This window comes from Podarcis pityusensis (assembly GCF_964106645.2).
Source record: "Podarcis pityusensis genome assembly, chromosome: 11".
NCBI lineage: Eukaryota > Metazoa > Chordata > Lepidosauria > Squamata > Lacertidae > Podarcis > Podarcis pityusensis.
The window spans coordinates 973591-992713 of NC_138036.1; the positions used below are offsets into that span (position 1 = coordinate 973591).

Genomic DNA, 19123 nt, shown 5'->3' on the forward strand with positions numbered 1-19123 from the left:
ATCCATTCTAGAAGTCCATTCGACTTCCAAAACGTTCGGAAACCAAAGCGTTGTCCCCTTGCTTGGTTTGGGGCCCTGGGCTTCTTTCTGCTCCCTGCCTTGCATTCTTCCTTGGGATTCCAGCATCCTCCTCGGCTCCTGTGAAAGGATTCAGTTCTCGCTGGCTTCTGTGAAAGGATTCAGTTCTCGCTGAGCCGGCGGCAGCAGCCTCTCTGCTGCCTCACTGCCCCTATTTGGAGCTTGCAGGAGGCTCCAGGAGAGGTCTGCCAAGCCCAGAGGCCCTGGGCCTCTTCTGCCCCCTCTCCCCCCATGCCAAATGCAGTGGGGGGGATGGGAATTGTGGGTGGCAGGGCCCCACCGCTGCCTCTTGCCCACGGGACTTTGACCCAACCTTGCTCAGCCAGAGGAACCGGGGGGGTCTATAGTCCTGGTTCTCTCCTCTTCAGGTCTGCCTGCTTCATCTTGAGGCAAGGAGTCCCACCAGTTCCTCCTTCCTTTCTCTCATGAGGCCGGCACGGCTCTTCCAGTTCAGATACTTCAAGGGATGCCGCCCCAGCCTGCTGCTTCATTTTGCCCAGAATAATAATAATAGTTTATTATTTCTACCCTGCCCATCTGGCTGGGTTTCCCCAGCCACTCGGGGCAGCTTCCAACCGAATATTAAAAACAATGCAGCGTCAGACATTATAAACTTCCCTAAACAGAGCTGCCTTCAGGTGTCTTTTAAAAGTAAAATAGTTGTTTATTGCCTTGACATCTGGTAGGAGGGCGTTCCACAGGGCAGGTGCCACCACCTAGAAGGCCCTCTGCCTAGTTCCCTGTAACCTCACTTCTCGCAGGGAGGGAACTGCCTGAAGGCCCTCGGAGCTGGACCTCAGTGTCCAGGCTGGATGATGGGGTGGAGAAAGGGCTGCTGGGAGGACAGATGCCACAGGAGGGACAGGGCAGCACCTGAACCTGCCGTGCAAGGAAAGCAGAGCCAGGGAAAGTGGCCTCAGCATCTCTCGCCCTCTTATTGCCAAGTGTTGCACAAGCCCCCGGAATTGCACAGATTCTTTTTCCACTTGCTCCTCCTTGGGGCGTTAGGCCTCCTGCTTTCCCTCTGCCCCCTCTTTCTCCCTCCATCTCCTGCTTGGCCCTTGCTGCAGGGAGAGCAGGTTTGGCTCAGCCAGTGGCCTGGCTTGTGGGATGCGCCTGGCCTGCTGGCTGGCTCCTCTCAGCCTCCTCTTTTCCAGGATAAACATACCCGGCCCTTTCAACTGTTCCTCATCAGGCTTGGCTTCTAGACCCCTTGATCATCTTGGTTGCCCCCCCTCCCCTGCACACCTCCCAGCTTCTCAATATCCTTCCTAAATTGTGGTGCCCAGAACCGGACACAGTATTCCAGGTGTGGTCTGACCAAGGCAGAATAGAACGGCCCTATAACTTCCCTTGGTCAGGACACTAGACTTCTGTTGATGCAGCCTAGAATAGTATTAGCTCTTTTTGCTGCTGCATCACACTGTGGACTCATGTTCCACTAAGACCCCAATATCCTTCTCACATGTACTACAGTGGTACCTTGGTTCTCAAACACCTTGGTACCCAAACAACTTGGAACCCAAACACTGCAAACCCGGAAGTAAGTTTGCAAACTTTTTTCGGAAGCCGAACATGCTCCGTTTTGAATGTTACACTTCCAATTTGAGTTCCACACTTCCATTTTGAGTGTTACGCTGAGGTCTGTCTGTTTTTACTATTTTACGTTTTTGTGACTCTTTTTGTTTTGTTTTTGTGACTGTGTGGAACCCAGTTCAGCTACTGATTGATTGATTGTGTGACTGCAGTGCAGTGGACGCTCGGGTTGCGAACGTGATCCATGCAGGATGCACGTTTACAACCCGCAGCATTTGCAACCCACAGCAGCGCGTCTGCGCACGTGCGGGTTGCGATTCAGCGCTTCTGCGCATGCGCGACCTCCGAAACCCGGAAGTAACCTGCTCTGGTACTTCCGGGTTTCGGAGCGTCCGTAACCTGAAAAAACGCAACCTGAAGCATCTGTAACCTGAGGTATGACTGTACATGGTTTATTGCTTTCATTTTATGGATTAGTGGTCTTGTTAGAAAATAAAATTCATGGTAAATTGCTGTTTTGGGGGTTGTTTTTGAAACTCTGGAACGGATTAATCCATTTTGCATTACTTTCTATGGAAAAGAGCGCCTTGGATTTGGAATGTGTTGGTTTTGGAACAGACTTCTGGAACAGATTAAGTTTGAGAACCAAGGGACCAATGTACTGGCAAGCCATGTGTCTCCCACCTTAACTAATAAATATTATTTGGTACTTGAGAGAATTTGATGATTACATAATTAAGCATTATTTTTGTGCCCTTTGAGGGGCCACATCTCACCTGGTCCTCTGTGTGCTTTTCCCAGGTCTTGAAGAAGGTGCTCTGTCAGAATTGAGGGCTTCTGGGGTCTCTGCTGCTGGCGGAGTGCCATGGGAGAAGGCCCCTGCTGCCACTGCCGCTCTTCGTTTGAAAGGTCCTGTGGAACTGGTGAGTTAGCAAGTCAAGTAACCTTTCTTGGCATCACATAAGAACATTCAGAATACATTTAAAATAGATAGGCCAGTGCAAACTCGTCACCACCCCAACGGCACAGTGACCCGCCAAAGGGCAAAAGAGGCGAGCAATCCGCCTCATCTCTGTGGGTTTCCAGCAAGGGCAGGATCCTGCAGCGTACTTCGGCAACAAAAAATCAAATAGAGGACCTTAGCTACTGTCTTGGTGAGCTCCTGGTCTCTCCCCTGTAATAAGAAGCGCATGACCTCCGTCTCTGGTTTCCATGTTGGAATACATAGATGGTCTAGAAATTGTTGGCGGAGATCATCATATGTTTTACAGTTAAGGGCCATGTGAGCTAGAGTTTAGTGAGTGAGCGAGAGAACAGCCTGCGGTTGCAGCATGATGCCTCCTTGCAGGGCGAGTCTCTGCTGAGCTTCCCACTGAGCAGGGACTGGGGACCCGTGGCCCTTCCACGTACCGCAGGAACCAGCCAGTGGCAGGGGGTGGGAGGTGTCATTCAACAGCGCCTGGGGGGCAACAGGGGCAGCCATTCTGCCCCACTAGAAGAGACAAGGTTACGGTCCTAAACAGTGCTAGAAATTCCCCAGGCAGCAGGCGTGTTTTGCACCTGGTGCAGGTCCAATTGCAACCATGTGGAGATACCTGGATGCCCGGCTTGCGACTGACCTCTCCACCTGGCTGACCTCTCCAGCTTCCTTAGGCAGGTCAGCAAAAGAGCTTATCTGTTGCACATATGACCCACCTTTTTCTACAAAGGATCCATGGTTCACCCCCTCCTCAGCTAATCTCTACAACGTCCCTGCAAGGTAGGTGAAGAGGCTGCGACCGACTCCAAGGTCACCCCGTGAACTTCACGAAGGAGCGGTCTTAGTCTGACCCTCTGGCTTCCTGGAGTCCTTCTGCTGTGGGGCAGCTCTGTCAATTAAGTAGGTAAATAAATAAATAGGGGGGAAGCAAAATGTCCCTTAGAGAAGCATCTGAAATAATTTCCTTGAAGTTTGAATTTGTTTTCTTCTGGATCGTTTTAGTGGGTGCTATATATACACACACACACACACACACATTTTTATTAATTTTTTAACATATCATTTCCAACAGTCATTTAATATAACTTCTTGTCTTATACAATATTTTAGACTTCCGTCAACAACCTCTGGAGATTTTCCATTCTTTATCACTTATTCTGCATTCCTTAATTTCTCTATTACTTTTAATTATCATTAATAATTCTCTTCATAGTCTTCCTTGCAATATTTCATATAATCCTGCTTATAGAACTTCTTGCAGTCCTACTACCGTAATCTGTTTTATTACAATTGCTTTCCAAATAGTTCAACTATTTACTCCAATCTTCTAAGAATCTCTGGTCCCGCAGGTTTCGAATCCTTCCTGTTAATTTATCTAATTCTGCATAGTCCATTAATTTCATTTGCCATTCTTCTTTCATTGGTAATTCTTCTTGCTTCCATTTTTGTGCCAATAGTATTCTTGCTGCCGTTACTGCATATAAGAACAACTTACAGACCTGTCTGTTAACATCCTCCCCTACAATGCCAAGTAAAAAATGCTTCTGGTTTTTTAATAAATGTGTATTTCAACATCTTTTTCATCTCATTATATATCATTTCCCAGAAGTTTTTCACTTTCTTACATTCCCACCACATGTGATAAAAAGTTCCTTCTTTTTCTGTTTTACTGGATGTTTTAATGTGTTGTAAACCACTTTGATTCCCACCCCCCTTCAAAATATAAAGCAGTATAGAAGAAGAAGAAGAGTTTGGATTTGATATCCCGCCTTTCACTCCCTTTAAGGAGTCTCAAAGCGGCTCACATTCTCCTTTCCCTTCCTCCCCCACAACAAACCCTCTGTGAGGTGAGTGGGGCTGAGAGACTTCAGAGAAGTGTGACTAGCCCAAGGCCACCCAGCAGCTGCATGTGGAGGAGCGGAGACGGGAACCCGGTTCCCCAGATTACGAGTCCACTGCTCTTAACCACTACACCACACTACACCACACTGGCTTCATAGAAATGAAATGATTAATGATGATGATGATTCTGTGTTTGTTTCTCTGCAGCCCCACTGCTGCTGCTGCTGCCGAGTTGCCCTGTTCACCCGCGAGGACTTTGAGGAGGCCGGGAGGCAGAACTCGCGCCGCAGCCCGTGATGGTGGGAGCCATTCCCAGGCAGCCACGCCGCTTCTGGGGAGTGCCAGGGTGGAAGATCTCGCCTGCCGGCTACGCCAGCCACCGCCTGCTGCTGGAGGGGGCGCCCAGGTGGAGGACGAGGACGAGGGACCCTTTGCAGAGGGGTGAGTGCCTGGCTCCTTGGAGGAAGGCTTGCACCCCCATGGGGCACTTGGGCTAGGGGCTGCAGCAGGGGGTTCAGGACTTTGCTGCCGTGCCCCTTCGCCAAACCGCTTCTGCCCTGGAGAGCTGAAGGGTTTGTTTCTACCTGGTCAGGTATGGCAAGGGCTGGAGGAGGAGACTGCATCACATGTCCTGCGGAAGTTGCCTTTCCCTAAGCATCCTGGCAGCATCTCTCCGCTTTCTTGAGGCTGCGCATGAGTTCATGAGCCTTTTCCCCCCTGCCTCTCAACTCGCCTTCTCTTCTCGTTCCAGATGCAGCCATGAAGCACACTTCATAGCAGGGGCTTTCTCCAGGCTCCCGAACGCCCCGCGGCACTTTAGCACCCTTCCCTGCCCCATCGCACCCCATGCGGCACATCAATGCAGAGTCGGCCCTCCCCCAGGAGCGCAGTGCAGGCACCAGCCGGGAGGAGGAGCAGGAGGAAGAGGAGGAGGCGGAGGAGGAAGGGCCCCTCCCCTGGCACCGCCACCGCGGGGTCCTGATGGGCTGCGGACCCCCGGAGCTCGCCTGCCAGAAGGTCTACCAAGTCTCCATCTTCTCCCCACCGGCCGGCTGCTCCCCCCCTCCGGAACAGAGGGCCCCCGGGAGGCAGCCCATCAAGCGCCCCTGCCCGGAGCCCCAGCGGGGGCCGGAGGGGGCCGAGTGGGACGCCAAGAGGGGCCGCTGGGAGGAGGGGGACGACGACATTGAGGATGGGCTGCTGGTGGACGAGCTCTCCCTGGGGGGCGCCGCCCAGCACTTCTCCCACAGCGGCCTGCGGGTGGTGGAGCACCGCCCCGAGAGCAGCCCCCCCAGGGCACGAGGGGCCACCCCAGCGCAGGCCCCGCACACCCCTTGCGACACTTTGCACACGGCGAAGAGAGGCTGCGCCCCCGCCTCGCCGGACCCTGGCCCTGCCGGGGGGCAGGAGAAGAACGGGGGCCCCAGGGACCAGGGGGCCCCTGGCCCCAACCGCCTCCTGGGCCCTGGCTTGCACAACCTTGCACATCAGCCCCAGCTGGGGGACGCGCCCCTGGGAGCACCCGGAGGGCACCTAGAGCCTGGCACTCCGCCGGCGGCTCGAGGCTCGGATGCCAACGGGCTGGGCTCTGCCGAAAAGACTCCACACCCCGGCTGCGGGCTCCTTGGCGGAGGGGCCGGCTGCTGCCCGGCGAAGCGGAAGTTGCTGCCCTCCTCGGCGGAGGGGGCGGCTGAGGCGGGGGGCTCCGAGGACGAGGGGCGCCCCCCTGCCCGGAAGAAGAAGAAGAGGGCCCCGCCCTGCCCCCCCGTGCCAGCCTCCTGTCGAAGCACCGACGCCAAGGGCGCCCCTTTCTGGAACCACCTGCTGCCGGTGGCCAAGGTGAGATTTAGCTTTGCTGGGGGGGGCTGGGGGTGTGTGAGCTCCCCCCTTTGTGAGGGTCAGGGGAAGAAGGTTGCATCATTTTGGAAAAGGACCAAGTTTCTGTGGTATTATTTATTATTTATTTCATATATTTTATATACAGTCGTACCTTGGTTCTCGGACGGTATCCGTTCCGGAAGTCCGTCCGACTTCCGAAAATGTTTGAAAACCAAGGCACGGCTTCTTATTGGCTGCAGGAGCTTCCTGCAGCCAATTGGAAGCCGTGGAATTCGCGTCAGACGTTCGGGTTCCAAAGAACGTTCGCAAACTGGAACACTCACTTCTGGGTTTGCGGCGTTCGGGACCCAAAACATTTGAGTCGCAAGGCCTTCGTGAACCAAGGTATGACTGTATTTATTTAATACGCCACTCGGTCGTAGGAAGGAACCTCAAAGCAGTTTACGGAAAAGGTAGAACAATGAAAGGATCGCTTAGGAGATTCACAACCATGATTTGAAGCATGCGGAAAGTTAAATCCAGGATAGAATAGAGTAAAAAGATTGAAACATACAAAATGTCACCAAGGAAATGTTGCAGACAATAGTTTGTGTCCCAGTGAGGAGGAGAGCCTTGTTTGGTCGCCTCTCAGTCTCTGCAAAGGATTTTCTCTGGCCCTTGCCTGCTATTCCTGAGTTGAGAAGACTGGAGCCGTCGGTGGGTACCTAGAAATATGAATGCTGGTCCTGAGGCGTCTTGTATTTGCAGCCTTTGGTAAAAGTGAGTTTGGCTTTGCCGGCCAGGTCAATTCAGTGTTTGCCCAGGTGAGGCCAGAGGGAAGGGAGAGAGAACCCTGTTTCACCCCAAAAGCCTAGACCAGCGGCTCTCAACCTGTGGGTCCCCAGATGTTGTTGGACTACAACTCCCATCATCCCTTAGCTCTGGCCTTGCTAGCTAGGGGTGATGGGAGTTGTAGTTCAACAACATCTGGGGACCCACAGGTGGAGAAAGGCTGGCCTGGACTAAGACAGCTTCCTTTAACCTGCCAGCCTGTCTTGGGGGCTCCTTCCGTTCTTGAGGGGTTGGGGAGGCCATTGTTGTGGTTGTGGGGCCCACGCCGAGAAGGGCAGGGTGATGGGGGTGGGGGGCTGCGGTGGCCAAGCTCTGCAAGAGAGGAGACCCCCACACCCAGATGTGCGGAGGGAGGAAAGGGCCGTCTCAGACGAAGGCTCTCCTCCATCTCCCTCCACATCAAGGCTGAGCTCTGAGCCAAGGGGTTGTGCCATGGGGCGTGAAGCCCTTTGGCACGAGGGATGCCTTGTGATGCCTCGGCCCCGGAGGAGAGCTGCTGGCCCCTGCCCTGTCCCTTTCCCCCTCTCTGTGCCAGGGAGGTCACTGCCTGGTCACTGAGCATGTGACCCGCCGGCCTCTCTCTGGAAGAGCCCAGCCGCCGGCCGGCTCTGCAGGAGCCAGTGGGCATTCTGCCTCCCACCTGGGTGCTCTCCCTGGCATCTGCCCATCCCCAGGCTTGGCTCCCCTCTCCTGCCCACGGGTGCCCACCTCCTCCAGGCACACTGGCTCCAGAGGACCCTCTTGTGGGACACTTCTAGTAAGTCACTGCGGGGGGAATGGGACCCTACTGATGGGGGTCCTTTGGGGCTTGGTGGGCAGGTGTGGGGGTCCCAGGCAGGCATCTGGAATAGAGGGTGCAGGTGGCTCGGACCCCTCGCCTCTGGGGCCTGCCCGTGTGGGGGAATGTGCGTGCGCATGCAGTTCCTGGGCTGGCTGCCTGCACAGCGGGTCTTGTGGAGCCCAGATGATGGTCGCTTTGTGGGAACCGCTTTTCGAGAGTTCGGTGCGACCGCATCTTCCATGGGGTTCAGCCCCAAGGCTCCTGGGGAGACGCAAAGACGCGTCTTCTCCGGTTGCCGCAGCGTGAGCATCTCTAGCCTTCTGGAGCCAGTGTTGCACCCCCTGCCCCCAGCACAGTAGGGGTTTCCTGGCACAAAAAGAGCCTTCAAGCTCTCTGCCCTGCTTGCAGGTTAACCTGTGGAATTCCAACCTGCTGGCCTGCAAAGGCGGAGCTGTTACTGCACGAGTCCAATGTGCTTAAGATGCCATTGCTTTGCAGTTCGGACCGCGAGTCTCCTTCGCTGCGTTTGGGGGTCCCGCCTCTAACCTCCCGCTTCCCCCTTTGTCTCTCCTCACCCCCCACCCCAACCCCCCAGGGCTCGGCCACCAGCGGTTCTGCCGGCTGCCAGCTGAAGGCTGGGCTGCGCCTCAAACAGTAAGTGCCCCCCCTGCATTCCCTTTCAGCCCCTCCCACAGTCAGTGACCCCCCAGGTGACCGCCCAGAGTTGCTGGACTGGTGGGGGTGGCTCTTGGGCCTTCCCTGCTTGGGTGCCCTGGCTGGCAGCCTTGCCCTCGTGCCCTTGGCTGTCTCCCTGGCAGAGGGAGGGGTCCCCCCCCCAGCTCTCTGGAGATGCTGCCTGGGAGCTTTGCTCTGGCAGGTCTCCGGGGTGGGCAGGGCGTGGGGGCCTCTGCTCAAACTGACCCCCCGACCTTCTGCCCCAACAGGAGACATCTCCGCAGCAGCCTGCCCAGGAGCCCAGCGGGCTGCCGGCCCCCCAGCGCCACCCCCTGGGCCACCACCTCCACCAGCCGCGCCCTGCTGGGGAACTTTGAGGTAACGGCGGCTGGGAGGCTCTGGGTGCGAGGGAGCGCTTCCTCTCGGGCGCCCGGGACTGAGGAGGGCGGGAAGGCTCCTCTTCCATGGGGAGACCGGCTCCGTCTGCCCCGGGGGGTGGGGCTGGAGGGGCAGCGGATGTTGCCTCCGCCTTTTATGTGGCCCTGGGAGAGCTGAGTCCTGGGTAAAGGGCACTCTGGACATGGAAACAGAGACTCATAGAGTTGGGAAGGACCCAAGGGTCATGTAGTCCAACCCCCTTCAATCCATGAATCTCAACTGAAGCATCCAGGACAGACAGCCATCCAGGACATGTCCGCCCCCCCCCCCCCCCCCGTGTAAAGAGGGTTGAGCATGACATGGCTCCTTTTGCCCACTGTGATGGCAAAGGGCTCCTAGGCACCCTTTTCTGGCCTCCAGTGTGGATGCTGTCAAGAGCGGCTGTGCAATCCAGCCAGGTGGTTGGGGTACCATTATTATTATTATTATTATTATTATGCAAGTGCCTGAGCTGCTCTTGCTGTTAGCACTGGGGAGGGAAGGGTTAAAGAGCCCTTTGCCCGCATGGCTGAGTTGCAGGATAAAAGGGGGGTTGGAGATGAGTTGGGAGGCCCCTTTGTGTGTGGGGAGGGAGCCCATTCCCTTCCCCTGCTGCCTGGCTGGCTAGCCCACCCACCCTCTTTCCTCCCTGCGCAGGAGTCCATCCTGAAGGGGCGCTTCCCGCCGGCCGGCCGGATTGAGGGCTTCACGGCGGAGATCGGGGCCAGCGGCTCCTACTGCCCGCAGCATGCCACCCTCCCTGTGGAAGTCACCTATTTCGACATAGCGGAGCACAGCGCCCCCTCGCCCTTCCTGGTAGGCGACCTGGGGTAGGGGGGAGCGGGCTTTGGGAAGGGGGGGCTGGTGGCATGGCAGGGACTGACTTCAGTCAACAGACCCACTGGGGCAATGGGGTGGCATTGGCCGCCCCAGGTTGGTCATGAGTGAACTTGGCTGGGATAAACCCCATACATTCTAATTTTTTGTTTGTTTAAATTGTTATTAGATTTTTTTTTTAATCATGTTAACATTTCAAATCGTCAAAATAGAAAAAACAAAACACATTTCCCAAAACAATCTAAGGAAAATCCCCACAACACTAAACAGGTTCACACAGACCACGCTTAAAGCATGGAAGGAAGAAGCAGGCAAACTGTCCCCGTCCCCACTAATCCCCCTGGCGTACCACCCATTATTCCACCATGCGGCACAAAACCTCCAGATAAAAACCTGGCAAGGCAAAGGCTTATACCGTCTAGCAGACTTCTACAAAAATAACAAACCCACTTTGACATAAGAAATACAAGACAAACTAGGGGCTAACACATCACTGATTACATGCCCTCTTAAACAATCCAGTAGTAAAATCAGCAGCAACTATGGCCCTGACAACCTTCGAAAACCTCCTCCTAACATCAAAGGGACACGGCAAAGGGATGGTATCCGCACTATTCAAAATACTACTCCAAAATCCCACAAATTCCCTAGATACAATCAAAAAACAATGGGAGGATGACATAGGCTATGAGATTAACCCCACCCAATGGACCAGAATGTGGTCTAACCCCCGCCTTCAAATTCATATCAACAAAAAGGAAAGAACTCACTCTGAAAATCACCTACAGGTGGTACCTAACACCAAGAAAACTAGCGCTAATACACCCAGGAACCTCACCAAAGTGCTGGAAAGGGTGCACTTCCACAGGCACATACCTCCACATTTGGTGGGAGTGTCCCAAAATCCAACTATTCTGGACAACAGCCATACAAGAAATATGTAAAATAACTAAGCAAATATTAGACACCACCCCAGAATTGGCCCTACTAAACATCTTCCAAGACAATAATGGCCACTCACATCACAAAGAACTTATAACCCACCTGCTCTCAGCAGCCAGAAGCATCATAACCAGACACTGGAGAGACCTGTCAGGAGTAAGCATGGACCAATGGTACCAAATAGTATGGGAAACAGCCTTACTAGAAAAATTAACCAATAAACTGAATCTGACACGGGAACAAACAGAAGAAGAGGCCTTCACCCCGGTATGGCTCCCCTTTATCACACACACAGCCCAACAAGACAATGACAAAAATCCACCAACAGCATACAAATCAATATGGCTAACCTGATCTAAACACACCCACCCCCACCCCACTCACAAGTGAAAACAAAGACCATCTCAGCCAACCAAAGACAACCACCCACCCCCTTGGCCACCCCCAACCTCTCTCACCACCAAGGAAATACAACAAGCAAATAGTAAGGAGACCCACACAAGTGATGCTGACACAAAACCTCACACATACACTAAGTAGAATAGAACCATTGCCACCTGACCCCACCCCAAATACTATTCCCCTCTCTCCTCTTCTTTCTAACCTAATACTATATGCAGCAGTAATGTCTTGCAACAAATGAAACTGATCTGTAGAAAACACAACTTGAATAAAGAGACAACGCACGTGTTTTTGCAAACTAAGAAATCTTTCATCTATCTATGGAAAGGTCTTAGCTAGTCCAGCGTTTCTCCTGTGGCTCAAGTGGCCACGAAATGCTCTGCCCTGGCCCCTGCCCAGGGGAACTGCCCTTTCCATCGCCCACAGCACCCCTCCCAGGGCTTGTGGCTTCCCAGTCTGCAAAGTGAGCGTTATTCCACTGCCCTAACCCGGGTGCCCCTTCCCTGCCCCTCCCACCGTCCTCTGAACCCCCCTGAGCCCTAACCTTCTCTCTCTGCTCCAGGGAGTCATTGATTTGGAATCCTTGGGGAAGAAGGGCTACAGCATCCCCAAAACAGGCACCATCCAAGTGGTGAGTTGAAGAGGTGGGCAGGTGGGCAGCCTGGCTCCTGAGCTGTGCATGTGAAGAGAGAGGGGAGCAGGGAGATGTGGGGGCCGCGCTGGCCTAAGGTTTGGGGGTGGGGAGCCCAGAGACCCCTCGCCCCCCTCCGTGGGGCAGCCGCTCTCCCCCGCCTCCGTGACGGCCTCCCCTCTTGCAGACCTTATTCAACCCCAACAAGACGGTGGTGAAGATGTTCCTGGTGACCTACGACTTCCACGACATGCCTGCCAACCACGTCACCTTCCTGCGCCACCGCATCTTCCTGGTTCCCGTTGGCGAGGAGGTGGAGCAAGGCCCCAGCCCAGCCCAGAGCGAGGTGCCCAGAAGGGTCCTCTGCTACCTGATGCACCTGAGGTGAGGAAGAGCTGGCCGTGGGGCTGGCCGCCTGGGGTCCCTGGGCCCTTCCTGGGCCACCCTAGTCCTGTCCTGGCAGGACTATCTATTTACACGCCCAACACGAGACCCGCTTAGGGCCCAAGCATAGAATCCCAGAAGCGTAGCGTTGAGGGGGACCCCGAGGGTCATCCAGACCAACCCCCAGCAATGCAGGAATCCCAACTGGAAGGTTTAAGGTGATTTCTGAAAGTCCTACGCAAAATATAATACAAATGCAATGTGAGTGTTTTTGGAGTCCTGGCTTTATCTGGGGCTGCTGCCACCTCCATATTTCCATGGGGCTGTTTCCCCCAGTTGCCTTGGAGGTGGGGAGGCTGCTCCTCACCCCACTCCCGCCACCCCAGGCATGGCAGTCAAATGGTGCCTGATCCTGGCATTCTCTAGGGCAGGGGTCAGCATTTTTTTTTAGCTGCGGGCCGGTCCACTGTCCCTCAGACCTTGTGGTGGGCTGGAGAACCAGCATGGGGGGAGCTGGAAGAAGAGGTGAGGGGGGCCAGCTGCTGTGCTTACCTTCCCAGGGGCGCGATCCGTAGCGCATTTCATCTCAGTGGGCTTGAGCGGTTCTTCAGGCGCTGAACAAGCGGCCTTGAAACGATTGTGGCTTACTTGCGAGTAAGCACATATTTAGGGCTCTTAGTGTCCGTGCATCCAGCGGCAGGGCAGGGTGCAGCTACGCTCCTGGCAGTGCAGGTGGAAGCTGGCAGGGAAGGGAAAGCGGACTTCCAGAGGTGGCAAGGCGGGAGGAGCCAATCTCTGCCAATCAAATGCCGCTGAAGTAAACCAGGCACTGTGTTAGATTGGCAGAGACGTCCCTGTGCTACGCCGAGGTAAATCAGGTGCGGCAATTGAGTGGCAAAGCCGCCGCCGCCTGGCCTCTTCCTCCCCTCACCATCGCTGGGAATCTCAGCTTTGCGGCAGGCGCGGGCTGGATTTACGACCCAGGTGGGCCTGATCCGGCCTGCGGGCCTTAGTTTGCTGACCCCTGCTCTAGGGGAAAAGCTGTCTTGGGCAGTGACATTTTTGTGCCCCGTTTTCCTTAAAAGATCACAAGGAAATGTATTTCAAATAGGTATGGCCGCTTTAAGAAGAGTGACATGGCTCCTCTAGCCCAGGCTCCTGTTCTCACAGTGGCCCTAATGGGGAAACGGCAAGCAGGATTCGAGCACAAGAGATTTCCAGAAACTGGAATTCGGAAGCATCACTGCCTGCAGCCATCGAGACGAAGTAGCCATTCCAATCCTCTTTTAAGGCTATCCAAGTTGGTGGCCATCGCTGCTTCCTGTGGGAGGGAGTTCCACAGCTTAACTCTGCACGAAGAAATTCTTTCTTGAATCTGGCCTGAATCTTCTCACATGTCGCCTCATTGGAGATCCTCATTCTGTCATATCTTTTGTGTAGGGAAACTTGATGTGGGAGCCAAGTGACCTCTCCTCTGCCTCCCATTTCAGGAGAAGATGGTTTGCCCCAGCAGGTTGAAGCTTAGCACACCATCCAGGCTGGGCCCAAGCACCTTTAAGTGCTGGATCTGGCCCTTCTCCTGCAGACCGCCTTCCCCCGCCGCCCCTTCAAAGCCGGTCCACTCAAGTGGATCGAATGCCATCTTGCTAAATCAGCTCTGTGGCTTCTCCTCCCCTCCCTGCCAACGTCTTACCCCACTTGGAGCTATAGTGCCTTTGTTCCTCAAGCTAAGCAGTCTCCCCCCCCCCTTCAGATTCATAGGGGAGAGGGCTTTGGATGCCTACAAGCCAGGATGACTCTGCTCTGCCTCCACAGCTGGAGGCAGCCGTGCTTCTGAATCCCAGTTGCTGGAAATCTCAGGCGGAGAGAGTTGCTCTTGTGCTCAGATCCTGCTTATGGGTTTCTCCTTGAGGAATCTGGTGATGCTGGACCAGATGGGCCCCTGGCCTGATCCAGCTGCAGGCTCTCCTTATGGTGCTGCAGATTCCTAACCTCTGAAACGTGCCTCCTCCGCTTCCCAGGTTCCACAGCTCCAAGTCGGGGAAGATTTACCTGCACGACAACATCCGCCTGCTCTTTTCCCGCAAGTCGATTGAGATTGATTCGGGGATCCCCTACGAACTGAAGTCCTTCACCGAACTCCCGCGCAACCCCTGCTACTCCCCCCGAGCCTGAGGGAGGACGGATGGACGTGGGGAGAACCCCACCCGGAGCCAACGGGGCTTTGGCAGATGAAGAAGAGGAAGGGTCCTGAGTGCGAAAGATGAACTGGGCTCATAGTTTTTTGTCTGCCTCAAGAGAGAGGCCTGCGCCCAGCCTGGATCTCAAATGCAGTGCTTCTCAAGCTCTAGTTCCGGTGCCCTGTGCGGTTTGGCAGGGGGTGGGGGGCAGGAGGAACCGAAGGAAGGGGCCTGGCCGAAAGAGGGGCAGGGTGGCGTTGAAACGGGTGGGGTGGGGAGAGACAAAGAGGGGCTCTGACATTAAGATTTGGGGCCATCGGAGTGAAGGGCAGGGTGAGACATATATATGTGTGTGTGTGTGTGTGTGTTGGAAGTACGAAGCACTGAAAGGGTCATGAGGAGGCGGGAGGAAAGGAAGATGGAAGATGCAGCCTTGACCATCCAGGCAGAGGCCTCCATCTGCTTCACTGGCCACCACCTGAGCAGAAATGGCTCACGTTGGCAAGCAGAGGATGGAGTCGCTGGGGACGGTGGGAGCTCCCAGCTTTGCATTTGAACCTGCGAAGAGCAGCTGTGCGTGGTGGGGGGAGAGAGCAAGCCATCCTTTGCACCCCACGGGGCTTCCTTCGCGTTCCGGGATTCCTTCCTCCTGGGGGCCAGACTCCCTGCCCTTTCTCTAGGGCATCAGCCCACCCCTGCTCTCCCCTGCCTTTTGCCCGATGCACGAGACTCGGCAGCCCCCGGATCTTGCCCAGCTGGCCGAGGGCTTGGCGCAGGCAGGAGACACCGAAAGGGCCTGGCTCCTGGCATCACGACGCCTGGTCCGCCTGGGGGGTTTCCAAGAGGCAGAACGCAGGAGGGGCGTCTTGGGAGAAGCTGTGTTTTGAGGGTGGGGAGACAGTGAGTGTCGCTCGCTGCTGTGTCTCCGTGTCTTGAGCTGAGACCACCTCCCTGCCCATTCCATGCCCACCTCAGGTTGAAGACGTACACGGTGCCAAACTTAACGATGTTGCCATGGGTGGGTGGGGTGTAGAGGAGCCGAGTTGAAGTTGTTTTGGGACTCCTGCATGGCGGTTTCCCTGTATTGGGGTTTTTTTGTTAGGGGGTTCTTGGGAGTGGGCTGGGGGTCAAAAATGCTGCCTTTGCAATCACCTTGAGGCCCCTGCCAGTGGGGTGGGAGGGGGGTGGCGCAGGGGCGATTTGCACCATTTCACAAAGGAGAAAGGAAGCCTTGCTTCTGTGAAGGATTTTGGTCTTTGAGGAGCAGGAGGAGGAGAGGGCAACTTCGCCTCGCCCTCCGCCCCTGCGTTGCATCTCCTCCCACGTCCTGCTCCCGAGACGAAGCAGAAAGGAGGAGAGGAGAGGGGCAACCATTGTAGACACTTGAAAATATTTATATTGAAGAAGAAAAAAGATAGAAAGGACTGTACCAGATACTTTCTCTCTCTCTTTTTTTTTTTAAAAAAAAGAAAATTCTATAAATGTGTGTTTGGAAATGGGAGTGTGTCTTCATTTTGTGCTTGCAATACTCTCCGGCCTCCGTTTAACGTCAAGAGGACCCTCCTCACAAGACCCCAAAGAGCGGCCCGGAGCCTGGGCGTCAGTCAGGCACTGGCCTGTTGTCTTCAGAGTAATCCCAGCAGTTGCCCCTGAATGGAACTTGCCCAGGATGAATCTTGTAGGGCAGTTCTTCCCATCTGCGCCAGGAGAAAGGGTCTCTTTCACTCGTTTTCTGTTGGAGCCTTAGCGCAGCCCTGTTGGATCTCAGCTTCCCGTTTCCTGCACTGGTCAGTCTTCGTCATCAACCACCAACTGCTGCTTCTGAGAAGCCCCACAAGCAGCCAAGGACCCCCCCCCCGCTTGTTTGTAACTGGTATTCAGAGGTAGACTGCCTCTGTCCAAGGAGGCCCATCTAGCTAGCCTAGCTATTAGCCATGGCTAGCTCTCCCTCTCTGCATTTGCCCTTCTCGTCCTCAAAAGATCACGAAGCCACTAAATCATGTAGAAAGGAACAGCTCTCCTTTGCAAGAAGGGCTTTTACACTCGCCACAAGCTCGGCTCTGCCCTCGCCAGTCCTGCCCAATGTAGGTGCCACTGCTGAGAAGGCTGTGTCCCACACAGCAGCCTACTGCATGGAAGACCCAGAACGGTCTCCAAAGATCGCTTCAGTGCATACGTATATGGTGTTGAATAGGAGATGGTCCTTCAAATATCCTGGTGCCAGACCATTAGAGCTTTAAATGTAAAAAACAGAACTTCAGCCTATTGCATTTTAGAACTCTTGCCTGACTACTGCATTCTGGGCCAGTTGCAATCTCCAAATACTTTTCAATGGCGTCCCACACATTAGAGTGAGTATAATCGCCTTTGAAATGCATCAGTGCAGGAGAAGGTCTTCTTTGTCACTTTGGCCTGGCTTTCAAACTACCTAAGGACTCCTCTTTGGGGACCTTTTGCCATTGCACCAAAACCTTCCTTTTTTGGCAGGAATGTGACTAGATGTTGCCCAAGGCCCTTTGTGGCTCTGTCACACCAGTAGAGTAGCTAAAGGACCCTGACTAGTGGGGAAACGGGCATCACAGTCCTCAACTGCTCAGGTGTTTCTTTACGCAGCTGCTTTTGTGTGTAATAATAATCAGCTGAGAGCAAGGAGAGCCAGTTTGGTGCCCTTCAAATGTCGCTGGGTTACAGTTTCCATCAGAGGTAATAATAATAATTTTATTATTTATACACCGCCCATCTGGCTGGGTATCCCCAGCCACTCTAAGTGGCTCCCAACAGAGAACTAAAAACAGCTCACCTTTTCCCTCCTTTGGCAGAAATTCCTTGTTTTCAGGCCTGAGGGAGCAGTAGTAACTTCCTTTGACTTCAGCCTGGCTTTCTGTGCATGGTGTATGATGCCTCCTCACAAAGAACTCCAGCTGTCAGGGTCCTTTACCTTTTTTAAAAACAGGTTAGAAGATGGCCTTGCTGCCACAATTAATGGGGAACTCTTAACAAGGGAGACACCGAGGTTCCGTGTTGTTCAACATTTTAAATAATATTTTTATTATTATTATTTATACCCTGCTCATCTAGCTGGGTTGCCCCAGCCACTCTGGGCAGCTTCCAACACGTAGAAAAACATGATAAAACATCATACATTAAAAACTTCCCAATACAGGGCTGCCTTCAGATGTCTTCTAATTAAGAAAAACGAACAAGGAGATTCGGTTTACAAATGGCCTTGACGTACCATTATGGGAAGGTGGACTCTCTTTCCTTGGAAGTTTCTAAGGAGAGGTCGGATGGTCATCTGTCGGGGATGCCTTAGTTGTGATTCCTGCACTGCAGGGGGTTGGACTAGATGATCCCCGGGACCCCTTCCAACTATACTATTCTGTAATTTTATTCCCAGCAAACACTCCTCAGGACAAAATCCTACCAAAGCAGCATGTTTCAAAATCATCACCCACACTATGTTACACAACAGGTGATGTTCCGCTTAAGTTTTGCTCCAGAGCAGACCTCATTTAATCGCCGGATGTGACTTTTGTTCGGTCCATGAATTTCAGTGGGTCTTGCGTGCAACGAGCTTCATGGAACAGCCCCCAGTACAGCAGAGGGATGTGTCAGTGTTTGCAAAAAAAAAGAGAGGGTTCTGACCTCCCTTCATTGCCTCAGCCTGGTCCTCGGACCCTTGTCGGCATAAAAGAGTCCACGAGAAGAGTATACTTGCAGAGTACTTTCTGCTTTTATTCTTAAAAGTCTTTCTGCAAAAGCGACTTACCAACTATACACACCTCAGCACTACCAGCTTACACTAACCAACCAACCAACCAACCAACCCAACAACACAAACTTAACATTTCTCACTCTCTATATACAACCGGTGCAGGCCGCTGACTCATGCTGACCCAGCTTTTTAAGCATTAAAAAAACAGCGGCCAATTTTAAGCCGTGACAGGATGCAGCAATAGGTTCGTTTATAAGTAGATAAAAATAATTGCATAATGTCCCCTTGTAAAACACCAGGGGACAACATCAAGGGGGGGGGCACTTAAAAAGGGATCTGCAGAACCCGAATGGAAAGGGCCGGTTCCTCCAGAGCCTGTTGAGCCAAGTGGGTCGGGCTTGTCGGCCAGCGGTCGTCTTCTCCCACTGCAGGGGGGCCGAGGCAGGAGGGAGGGAGGTGGTCAAGAGGGGCCTGGGGATCTTGTTGGGTCCCCTATTTGGACCTGAGCTGTCTTGGACAGAGAATCAATAATAGACAGAGACAGGGAGATCCAATGAACACACCTTTATTCAGCTGAGCAAAGAGAGGACAAACACATCCAAACAAAGGATTGGAAATTTCCCACTGAGAAAAAGTTTTCCTTTCTTTATAAGCCTCCCCCCCCCCTTTCCTCCTCCCTCCCTGGCTGTACAGTGGAACCTCCGGTTGCGAACGTGATCCGTGTGGGAGGCACGTTCACAACCCGCAGCCCTGCGTCTGCGCATGTGCGTGATGCAATTCAGTGCTTCTGCGCATGCGCAAAGCATGGAACCCGGCAGTAACCCGTTCTGGCACTTCTGGGTTTGGCATGGTCCGTAACCCGAAAACCCGCAACCCGCAGCATCCGCAACCCAAGATATGACTGTAATTAGACCAGCCTGACTTGAGACACAGGAGACAAACTCCTTCACGCCTATTCTAACAGAGGCCCTTTCTCTTTTACATTCCTTGGCTAGAACAAAGCTGATAAGGACAGTTGGGCTGATTAATGGGCTTTCACAGGAAACAAAGAATA

General features: G+C 53.9%; 2 protein-coding genes across 4 annotated transcripts in view; both read left to right on the forward strand.

Annotated features, from left to right (window-relative positions):
* The window catches only part of ATOSB (atos homolog B), a 31047-nt gene extending 15197 nt beyond the window's left edge, over positions 1-15850 (forward strand). For all 3 annotated transcript variants that reach the window (XM_080973795.1, XM_080973794.1, XM_080973793.1), the window contains exons 2-10: positions 2416-2537; positions 4643-4876; positions 5187-6274; positions 8482-8540; positions 8831-8939; positions 9636-9794; positions 11722-11790; positions 11978-12174; positions 14196-15850. In XM_080973795.1, coding sequence (XP_080829921.1) covers positions 5282-6274; positions 8482-8540; positions 8831-8939; positions 9636-9794; positions 11722-11790; positions 11978-12174; positions 14196-14349 — 1740 coding nt within the window. In that variant the 5' untranslated portion in view covers positions 2416-2537; positions 4643-4876; positions 5187-5281 and the 3' untranslated portion in view covers positions 14350-15850. The remainder of the gene's footprint in view (positions 1-2415; positions 2538-4642; positions 4877-5186; positions 6275-8481; positions 8541-8830; positions 8940-9635; positions 9795-11721; positions 11791-11977; positions 12175-14195) is intronic.
* PIGO (phosphatidylinositol glycan anchor biosynthesis class O) overlaps positions 1-19123 on the forward strand; it is a 126266-nt gene that overhangs the window by 73874 nt on the left and 33269 nt on the right. The window lies entirely within an intron of this gene.